The following is an 11,881-nucleotide window of genomic DNA, read 5'->3' as shown; positions in this document are numbered from 1 at the left end:
TTTTACTTTAATTTTGAAAAAAAAAAAAACAGCTCCCCAGTACTTCTTTTCTACCTGTATTTTGTTAAGGAATTGTATGTACGTAGTTTTAAAGATATTTGTGTTAGACTTAAAGGATTGCAAATTAAAACAACCTACTTCCGATTTATTTTTATGACATTGAGTAAAAAAAATGTTGTGGGGTTTTTCCAACGTTTGGCACGCACCCTAGAATTTATAGTTGTTATGGGGTGGTAGCACAATGTTTGTTTTTGCAAATTGAATTTTTATTTCGGGTTTTTTTTTATGGAATCCAATTTAAAAAATCCTTTATATTTTTATGTGTAGGTATTTTGGGAAACTACGCCTAGTAAAAGTACCCCAATTATTTCTGATAAAATGTCTTAATTTTTTTAAATATGTATAATTTTTGTCAAAAAACCCATTTCATATTAAGAACAAAATTCTGGAAAACTGCAGCTCTTTAATAAAAAAGAAAATCCCTTGGAGAAAATTATAAATTTGAATATATTTTTTGTTTTAACAGCCTTAGGATCAAAATCAAGGGACCGAAAATTTAATCATTCGATTAAAAAATCAACTTTCATCCCCTAATGTTTATGCACTATTTTTATAAGTTCATAACAGGGTTGTAAAAATATAAATTTAAAAAAATCAACAAAAAAATCTCTTTCCCATCGGAATTTCAAATAAAACAAATCTATAAAATTTTTTCATGTGAATGGGTGTTTGTTTTAGGTGTAGAGAAAATATGGGTATATTTGCAAAAATGTGTAATATTAGAGTTATATAAGTGGTTCCCTATTGAAATGCAGTAATTATATTACTTTTAAGATAAGAAACAAGAATCTAAAGGGTCTATAAAAATATCATGGGTGTTTTTTTAGTGGAAACAAAAATGTTGGGTCACCCTAATGAAATTTGGTAAAAACATGTAATTGGAGATAGAAAGCAAGAATATACCAACCAAAACTTTTTCACCAAGTTTTAAAAATTAATAAAATGTAAGTCAGCTGTTATGATACCTTTTCCACACACAATTTAACCCATCAAAAAAACACCCTTTCACTTAAAATAATTTATCTAAAACCTTAATCCCGAATTTGATCAGTGTAGCATGTTTTTCACATGGGTTTCGGATATATTCTACCTGTAGAAGTAAAAAAACAAGCACCCTTGTTTTTAATCGGCACTAACTTTTCTTAGAGCAATCGTATTGACTTTATTTTTATGTCATTAGATTCACCATCAAAAAATACCTTGAAAACATGTGTCATATTGTGGTATTCGACAAACAATTTTTTTCAGTATATTTTTGACCTTTACCCCCTCCCTCTTGTCCACGAAAAAACACCCTTCCACAACTTTTTTTATAGACTTTTTTTGTACTTGGTTCTTACCCCAAAAACAATTTTTTTTTTATATCTTGATTTTATGTACTATTTTACCTGTACTATAATGTTCTTTTTGATTAAAACCTCGAACTTTTTTCACACGAAACCAATACTTGTCCTATAGTAAAAATCCATTAAAAAATTATAGCTATTGCCACCAAAAATATATTGCATTGAAAAATGATATTGAAATAAAAAAATTTCTGCATTGAATACAAAAAATTCAATGTAAAATGTGTACATTAATTTTTTTTTATATTCGTCAAATTTCCTTACAATTTTGACTATTTGTTCTTCATTAGCTTCAATATTTTTTAATGCGAAATATTTTATTTGAAATTTTATTTTCAATACAATTTATATTCATTTGCAATAAAATTTTATTTTTAAAATATAATTATCGTTAGAACAAATTTTTTTTAATGAATTTTTTTTTATTTGCAATAAATTTTTATTTTATAACTTTGTAATGTCAAGCAAATGCATTAAAAAAAAATTATTTTTTTAAACCCTGGTTCACAGAGTTTATTCGCTGCATAATAGACAAATTGTTTCATCTTAATTTTGATTTTTGAATGCTGAATCGGATGAGACTACAAAATTTATTATACCATAATTTTTAAGCAAAATTATTATTACTCTCAAAATCTGCTGTGGGTTCTCGTTCCATTACCTGTAGGTAAATAGGCAGAACAACTTACAATTGTTATTGACTTAATTTAGAATTGGAGTCCATTAAGCACAAACATTATTATAAAAACATATTTAATCAAGTTTTAAGATTATCACGACTTTGAATTTTTTTTTTTATTCAAGATCTGGTACATCAGAAATGTCATTGGGAATAGTTGCTTTATTTGATTCCTCTGATTTGTCTACTATATTCCTATAGTTAACTGGTCCTTTTAGAATAGGCCTTGAACTAATATTTTTGGTTTCCAAAGTAGCTGCACCTATTAAGTAAAAAAAAAAATTAAGTCATAAGTGTGCTAGTAGGTACACGATGGCTGAAAAGTCGTGACTTTCTCGAAATACAATGAGTGCACTCACTCTTCAACCATCGATCGTGTTGAAATAAGACTTAAAACGCTTAATTATAGATTCGGATCAACGGAAAAGCAGTTCAAATAAGCGGATTCGACTGTATGTATTTATTCTAACAAACAAATGTATTTCGTACCATTTATAACTGCCGAGTTCCTCGAAGTTTCAGGGCTACTGTCGAAATTAAGTTTGGGGGCTTTTATAAGCAGCTCTCCAGTTATTTGGGACCGCTGAACTATTGCTCCAGATGTTGTAATTTCTTCAGCTAGTGCCAATTGAAATATTTTCCCCTTTATCGATACTCGAATGTATTTTGGCTGGAGATCAACTTCTATATGAGCTGTATCTAAAAATCTTTAAAACCTTACTTTAAACTGAAAACACTGACAAAATTTCAAAAAAAACTTACTTGTAGACCTTCAATTCCAACACGAATTCTTTATTTTCATCCCGAAACTTAAAATCTAATTTGGGTTGATTAATGTTATAAGGACGACCACATGGAGCAAATAATTGTGGTTTCTTTTTAACAAGCTTATTTTCATCAGTTGAAGAATTAGCTTTTCTTGCTTTTTTCTGCTGTTCATGAATTTCTCTTCGAACTTCTGGACAATTTTCAGTTTTTGAATCCCAAAACAACTTTATACGTTCTTGTTCATCCTCAATTGAAGCCATTTTCGTTTCCAATTCGGATTTTTGTTCAACATAACGAATTTTCTGTTCATCTCTTTTGATGCTATAGTCAGCCTGAGCTTGAACTTTTGCTTTTCGATTATTCTCAAAATACCTTCGTGCTAATAACCTATCGGATATTTTTATTTCTTCACTATCCAATTGCTGCAGCTGTGGCAGAGCAATAATCACATAATTTCTGTAATTTGGAAAATCCGCACAAGGATTTCCAGTTAAAATTAGTTCCCGCAAATTATAGTTATCGCGCAGAGATTCAACAGAAGTTAAATCGCCAATGAAATTCAAGGTCAAGTCAAGTTTATTCAGAGATTCTAACTGTTCTAAATTTTCGATTCTTTCAATATTATTCAGAGCAAGGTTAAGGTATTGCAATTTCTTGAATTTATGTAAATTTTCTATTTTTGAAATAAGATTCGATTGTAGCAGGAGAATTTGAAGATTTCGACACCAATTCTGAATGTGCTCGATTTTTTCGATATCTTCTTGATGCAATGATAGCTCTTCCAAAGTACTGATGAGGCATTCATTGTGTTCGGATTTTTTACGAACAAGTTCTTCAGTAACTAAAAAATATTAATTTTGGAAAGGTTTTTCTTTTATTTGATTAAAAAAAATGCGAGTTTAGCTTACTTACTTCTCACCATTTTTAAATTGAAAGTAAACAAAACAGTTGCTGGCCGAATATTCTACTGAAAAAAAACAAAAATGAAAATATAACCAGCATTCAAACAAATAAGTTGCCAATGCCAACAACATATTGTGGTAACCAATGACAATTAATGTTTCTCACTAACAGACACTACAAAAAGGCTTTTCTGAAATGTTGTTTAGTATCATAAGCCGTGTTTTATTGGTACTCAGTATTTTACTGAGTTAACATATTATACTGCAGACAACAACGAACGATTACATTTATTTATTTAATAATTCTTTATATTATTGTTGCTGGTTAAAAAATGTACAAGATAAGAAAAAAAAATTCTCTATAAACCAACAAATAAAAAACACTGGTCTGCAAAATTTAACTTTTTTTTTCTCCTTCAAATAATTTTTTGATATTATGAAAGATTAGACTTTCCTAAATCTAAATCTGGTTTCAGAAAAATTCTATCAGGTACCATTTTTGTAAAAATGATTTTTGAAAAATGTGGGTAGTTTCTAAAAAATCAACCTTTTAGATTTATTTGAACTCGTGCAAAATTGAAACTATTTGTTGCATTGAGCTCAAATTTGGAGGACTTATTCCTCGTAATATGGCCTATCGATTGACACCAAATATGTCCTTTTACATTAATGTTTACTCATTTTTTAAAATACTGATTTATAAAAAAAGCAGAAATATCGAAATCCTTTACTTTTTAGTAAATCCAACATGAACAAAAACACCTTAATTAAGGAAAATGTAAAATATCAACGCTAATTATATTTAAAAAGTCAAATATGTAAAGAAAACCATAATAAAATACATTAAACAAAATTTTTAAGTGTTTTGTAATTTTATATACTATTTATCTATTTAAAAATATCTTATTTGTAATGAACCATTCGATAAACTGCCTTGTAAAGCTTCAGATTTGTTTCTCCTAGAAACAAAAGTATACTTTTCTTATAGTTTTTGATGTGTTGAGTTAGAATCCGAAGTCAAAAAAATTCTATCACGTGAGGATTTTAAGATATTCGCATTAAAGTATCACAAAATCAAGTTTTTTCTTAGAAAATCTCAATAAAAACTACTATATCTCACAAACCAGAGCTGACTGAAATTTTTTGAGTTCGGATTCAAAATCAGCACACTAAAGTCCATTAGAAAAGTATATTTTTGTTCTAGGGAGAAGGATATATTAATTTTTGGAGATCAGTTTTTTTATGATAAGATATGCCAAACCTACTAAACTTACTTAAATTAAGATATCTCGGAGAAGAAAAGAGATATTGGGAAGTTGACACTGAATTTGAAAGAAAAAAATAAGTTCTTTTATAAACCGTAACAATTTTAATTGAAAAATATTACATTATGCCAAAATATTTCTTCGAAAACAGCAAAAAAAATGGTTTTTGGGATTTTCTAACGGGAATATCTAAAAAACGTGACGTGCTAGATCAATTCTGACTTCGGATTCGGAATCAGCATACAAAAATCCTTCAGAAAAGTATAGTTTTATTTAAAGGAGGATTTCCTTGCAGAAAAGTGAAATCAAACATTTGTTGTTGTTTACTGTGCAAAATTTTACTGAGCTAAGTACCAAAAATACACGGCTATAATTACTTTTAAGAAGACATCGCTAACAGAAATTTGTTGATGCATATTTGAGTTTCCTTACTATGGGGAGAACCTAAAACTTAAATGTTATAAAATTTTGATTACCTATAATTTTAAGGAATATTTTTTTGTTTTTAATTTGACTTTAAGTCTAGTCTATATACAGTTCAGAGTGAATAAATCTCGAGATTTATTGAGATTTATTTTAAATCTACTTTGCAAAATGGTGGATTTAGGGTAGGTGAATCAAAATCCATGGTTTAGTGAAGTGGATTTAGAATAAATCTCGAGTTTTATGTTGACCATTAAATAAATCTACTTAGCTAAATCTCAGATTTAGGGTAGGTGGAAACATAGTGTTAGCGACCAAAAAACGATACATCAGGGGTCCCTAAAAAAAGTAAGGCGAATACGTACTTTTTTATTTGTTCTTATTTTCTATATCAAATGGGCCCCCAAATATCAAAGGAGTCCCAAAATTTAGTCTTGCCCCGGGGCCCCGGCAATTCAACGTACGCCTCTGTTAACTAATAAGATATTCCAATATAAAAAAGTTACACATACGCCACAGTTACCCGCAGTTAAGACGCAAAACAAAATATTTAAAACAAATTTATAGCTGACTAAACAATTACACCAGTTGTTGACCATTAAATAAATGTCAAAATTTTGCATATGGGGTGCTGTACTGATGGACTGATGCAGCAGTGCTGCAAAAAAGAATTGATGATATTGTTATAATTATGAGTGAATTTTGACTAATTTAGTATCTACTCGTTCTTAGAAACTAAGACCAATAGTTCTAAAGTGTTAGATACATTTTTCAACAGACAGTCCTTGACTGAATAAAATGGAAGTTCTATTTTGCAGAACTGCTGCAATCCTGCATATATGAACTCCCCATTCCCTTCGGGCGAAACTCACAATAGCTTAGCGTTGAGCCGAATCAGTATCTTAAAAAAATAATTAAATTAGCTTTCGTAATATTTATCCGAACTTTTTTTCAAGGAATTATAAAGTCTAACTTTTCAGTTCTGTCGAAAAAAAAAACACCCTTTCATCTTGAATAGGTATTTAAATAAATGGTTTTGATTCTTGGCTGCAACACCCTACTAACAATTTTGCTTCTATAATGCTTTACAGAAGCAACAATTGCAAATTGTAAAGCTTTATAGAATCAAAATTGTTTGTCGGGCACTTGTTGATCGTATTCAACAGACATTATTGTATTCACAGGATTCTTCGGTTTCTCAAATAATTCCTTATCACGTGAAAAATTAAATTAGACTTTCGTTGATTTTTTTAATTTGTGTGATAAAATTCAAAAATACAGTACCAAATTTATTTAGCGTACCATTTTTTTAACTGGTGCTAGCTTATATTTAACTTGTACTGAAAAACTATTCTTCTTTTCATAAAAAGGGTTATAATATTATTCAAGATATAGGCGTATCGGGATATCGGGACTTTGAACCTGCTATTGAAGATGAAATTCTGCATTGATACCAATAATAAAAATTCATGAATTCATGAAATTGTTAAAATTCCTATCTTTCGTGGACTATGTGTAAATAAAAGGAAAAAAAAAAACGTTTCCAATCCAAGACGATACCCGTCTATAAGGCACCGTCCACGATTTATTGTTGATATCAGTCATGATAAACGAGTGCCACTACTCGTATTTTTCGCAAAAACATAAAAATCGAACTGCTTAAGGTCACGTAGCATAACGATGTCTTACAATACAGACAAGACCCTTCTAAACAAAAGAATCCATTTCTTTTCAATCATTGTCTCAAATCTTTTGTATAAAAAAAATGTTTATTTTTAAATTGTTCCCCGTTTTAAGATCACTCGTCACTCATTTGTCATTTCTATTGTATTTTTTATTGTTTGTTTTGATCGAACCTAAAAGATAAAAACAAATATTTCAGGCGACATAAGTTAGCATATAAGAACTCTAATTAGCTATGAGACGTGCCCATAAAAGGTCGTTAATCTTTTTTGCATTACCAATCCTTAAATGGGCAAACTCCAATGACTCATTCCAAATCTGGTGCCATGAATCATATTGTACCTACTATTGAAAACAAAAGTCATGAGGATACATACCTAAGGTTGTTCAAGAAAAGAGCAAAACGGATTAAAATTTATAAAATTGATAAAATCTTAAAATGGAACAAAGTGATAAAATCATAAAGTGAGCCTCAAAACCAAATTTTGAAATTAAGTAGTCTGTAAATCCTTTAAATCGGCTAGAGTCTGAAAAAGAAGAAGAGCAATTTAAAACAAATGTGTTTTTTTTTTTGTATTTTCATCCAATTTATTGTTTTTTTGTTTTGTTTATATTTTTATTTAATTTTTTGTTTTGTTTTTTTTTTCTATTTCTGTTTTGGTTGGTCGGGATAGTTCTGTATAATACCTGCAACATTTTTATTTTATTTATTCTTCATTTTCCTCTTTACTATTTTACATAAACAACTCTTTTTTTCACAAACAATTTCCTAGTTATTTTGTTTAATTTTATTTCTCTTTTGTATTTTTTTTTTGTTTTGCATATTTTGCAACAGAAATTAAAACATTATTTTTCTTTTGTTTTTTTTTTTTTTATTCTTAAAGGAAATAAATTATTTTTTTTTTAACAAATATTTATCTTTTTTTTCTAACAATAGTGTATGTGTGTGTGAGTGTTGAGTGTTGGAGGGGGTGGACTTTTTTTTCTGTCTTCACATAAATTGGATGATGATATTAATTTTTTTTTTTTACTTTTTGTTTCTGTTGATTTTTTATTGATTTTATTTTTTTTTTTTTTGTTTTATTAAATTTGTTTGGACTTAATTTTTGTTTTGTTTTGTTTGCAGCAATTAACATAATGTTATTATTTTTGTTGTTTTTGTATTTAGCCATTGATTTTTTTTTCTTGTTTAACATTACAATAGTACATTTTGTTTAATGTTTTCTTTTGTGTTTTTTCTGTTGCCAGTTTATAACTTTTTGTTTTTCTTTTAATTTGCTTTAACTTATAAATGTATTTTTTGTTTTGTTTATAATATTTTTTCTTTTTATATTTATTTAATGGCAGTCTTTTAATTTTCAAGCGAATTATAATCTTTTTATGTTTTTTTTTTGTTGTTTTTTAATTTATGTTTTCTTTATTTTGGTTGATTGCATTTTTTAAAAGCTTTTGATTTCATTTAAGAGAAGAGCTATTCAATTTGAGATCACTTAATGTTTAGCTGCTCAAAAAAAAAAATGTTTTCACTCTTTTTTAAATGGAAACAGCTTTTTCCAAACCACAATTTCCCCATTTTTTTAATTGAAAATCATGGAAACTAGAAACAACTTGATGGTTGTCTTGGTGGTGATGGTCACTTTTTTGTATTAAACATTGATCTTATCTATTCGCTTTCGAAAGTGAGTTTTGAATAAAAAAAAAACTAGTTTCTTAGAAAAAAGTCAAAACTGCAAAATTGCTGCAATTGGTTTTGAATTTTATTGTTGAATTTAAAGAACTCGGAATTGATTGTAACACTTTTAAGAAAAATTTTCAAAAATCTTTTACAAGAGTGTTGTACTTTTAGAGAAAAATTAAAAAAAAAAAACTTAAGAAAATAATACAAAAATGTTTTAATCTCATATCACAGTTTTGACTTTTTCTGATTTTCAATAAAGAACTTTTTATTTGTTGTTGTTTTTTTTGTTTGGTTCATTTTGGTAACACATCCATCAAATGAGATTTTGATTTCTTAAATATTGGGCTAATATAATTTATACACAGATAAAAATTTTATTAAAAGAGAACAAGAGTATTTATAATTATTAAAAAAAAAAAAAAAACATATATGTATAAGTACTTAAAGAGTTAACAATTAATTAAACAAATACAAAATGAATACAAAACAAAAACATTAATTATTACAAATGTGATGGATGTGTGTTTAGGGAAATTAGAAAAAAAAATTAAATTAAATCATTTATTATTTTTTTATTTTAGCCCAATTTCTATTTTTGATTAAATTGTTTTTAATTTTTTTAACTTTAATTTAAAAATGAAAAATTTAAAATACAAAATAAAAATCAGATAATAATTGTATAAAACAGGTACTTATTTATGTTGTATTTGAATTGAGTGTGATTTGTTTCCTTTAATTTTGTTTTTGTTTTTTCTTTTTGAAATTAGATAAAAAAAAGATGTCATATTTTTTTTTTAAATGTTTTTTTTTTTTTTTTAATTGTATGTTTTTCATTATTTTTTGTGATTTTATTAGAAATACAAAAATTTAGGAACAAGTCTTCTTCATAATTTTTTTTTTTCTTTTTTATTGTTTTTTCTTATTTTGGTTAAGGCTTGGCGACAAGGAAGTGTTGTTTTTTTTTAATTTTTTGATCTATGTAACATCAATTTAACTGGAATGTTTCACCAGATTTGAAGCATTTTTTTTTTAAATCGTGTCAAGTTGATATTGAGCCTTTTTTAATTAATAAAATAGCACCAAAAGGAGTTTTGTTGCTTGATTTTTTTATTTGAGTTTTATTGGGAAGACAACACGAAAGGCAATTTTTCTTCCCAGAAAAAAAATATTCGACTTTATTTACTAATTTTCCGAATATTTAAGTCTAAGAGCCGATAGCAAATTTCAAGTATGAAAGTATAACCTAAATGCTGAACGTAGATTTGTAAGCTCATGGGTTTTTTATACAGAATTATGCAGTCTTCTGGTGTTATCTTGCTACCCGACGAGATTACGAGGATTAAAATAAAATCAATTGTTCTAGTTTATATAAGCGAAGGGCTGATTGATTTTTTACATTTGATATGTTTATTGAGTGGACAGGGATTAGGCTTTTGGTTAGTTGAGCTACTCATATTTTTTAACGACATATTTACTTTAGAGTTACGTTTTCCAACGAAATGAATTAATTAAAAAAAAGTCTCCAAAGAGACACGTTGAAAGGGATAAAGGGAGAGACGGGGCTCCCAATCGAAGAACTACTGGAAATTTTATTGGCATTTCACTTATCCATTTGTTTTCATTCGGAATAAGCTTTTTCAGCAAATCATTTCAGGGATTTTTTGGAGACTTTTTTTTGTTAATTAGCTTTATTCGAAAACGTAAAACGTACTAACCAAACCAATTTTTCACTCACATATTCAAAATTGAGTATTTTATATTCTAAATACACTTAATTCGTTAATTTTGGAGATTTTTTTATTTTTAGATAGTTGAATTCGCTTGAGAAGGCTTGTTTACGAGTTCGTTAAAGATCAAATCTTTAACATTTCGGTCATTAAACTGAACGAAAATATTTCAAATGTGAATCTGTTTTCCAGAAAAAAAACCCTCTTAATATCGCCCGGTGCCAAAACAAAACCTTCCAGACTTTTAAACTCGACATAAACCTACAAGCTAACGTCCTCACATGTTTGTTAAGCCTTTACATACAAAAACTTGTTGTCGGTTCTTGTTCTATTCTTTTTTTGTTAGGTTAATTTGTTAAGGTTTTTGTGATTATACTTTTATATACTTGATAGAAAATTAAAGGAAAATAAATCATGTTGAATGCAGCATTGAATATTTGATCATATTTATGATAAATCTTTTTGTTTTGTTTTTTTTTTTTTTTATATTTTATTTGATTTTTAATTCACAATAAAAAGAAAACGATAATCATCATTCGATCTTGTCATAAATTCCATTTGTATCGTAATTTTATTTCGAATCGTAAAAAAAACATAACACAAAATCCATTCTGATGGAAAATCATATACAAATTATCCCCATTACGAACGGGTTCTGTGATTTTTTTCTATCGAAATTCGTAACAAATCTACGATACGAATGCAATTCATGATAAACTCGATTATCACGAAATTTATCTTCGCTAAATCTATGAATCCTGTATCCCTAATCCTCTAACTATCGTTGTGATATGAGTTGGTCATAAACATTGTGAATTGATACAAAATCTTTATTGGTTGTTTTTTTGTTCTTTTGAAATGCGATAGTTAAAGATTAGAAAAACTGAAAAAACTAACAACACCGGAATGGCAGATAGCATGAGATTTTTCACTACAAATAGATAAATCAGCCTTTTTACGAAATCTAATCGTATCGTAGATTTTCTACGAAGCTCGACTGTTGTATGGATTCTCTAATTTTTTTTTCTAATTCGTAGCAATTCTACAATACGAATGAATTTCGTGATAAGACCAAATGAGGTGGAAAGTCTTTATGATAGTATTTAAAGTGAATAAACTCATAAGCCCCAAGAGCTTTCAACATTTTTTCATGAAGTAAAATTTTATCACAAAAAAGTACAAGAAGATGATGTTCTTGGTTTTGATTTAAATAAAAAATATGAGTTATCTTCATCATCTGAGGCTTTGCACAAAAATCTTTAAATACATAAAAAAAATCATCCTTTTTAAATTGTTTGATTCTCTTCTTATCGATAAAATTGATTTTGATTCCCTATTTAACATATTCTC

General features: G+C 27.7%; 1 protein-coding gene across 1 annotated transcript; it reads right to left on the bottom strand.

Annotated features, from left to right (window-relative positions):
• Positions 1-2,201: 2,201 nt before the first annotated feature.
• On the bottom strand, positions 2,202-3,887 carry LOC129909905 (protein tilB). Its single transcript, XM_055987100.1, has 4 exons — positions 3,766-3,887; positions 2,848-3,694; positions 2,575-2,792; positions 2,202-2,347 (listed from the first exon to the last, which is right to left on the bottom strand). Exons 1-4 carry the CDS (start codon positions 3,773-3,775, stop codon positions 2,202-2,204), a joined length of 1,221 nt encoding a protein of 406 aa, XP_055843075.1. The 5' UTR covers positions 3,776-3,887.
• Between the last annotated feature and the right edge of the window lie 7,994 nt (positions 3,888-11,881).

The sequence above is a fragment of the Episyrphus balteatus genome, chromosome 1 (genome assembly GCF_945859705.1).
Source record: "Episyrphus balteatus chromosome 1, idEpiBalt1.1, whole genome shotgun sequence".
Lineage (NCBI taxonomy): Eukaryota > Metazoa > Arthropoda > Insecta > Diptera > Syrphidae > Episyrphus > Episyrphus balteatus.
This window is presented reverse-complemented; position numbering and strand designations above follow the sequence as displayed.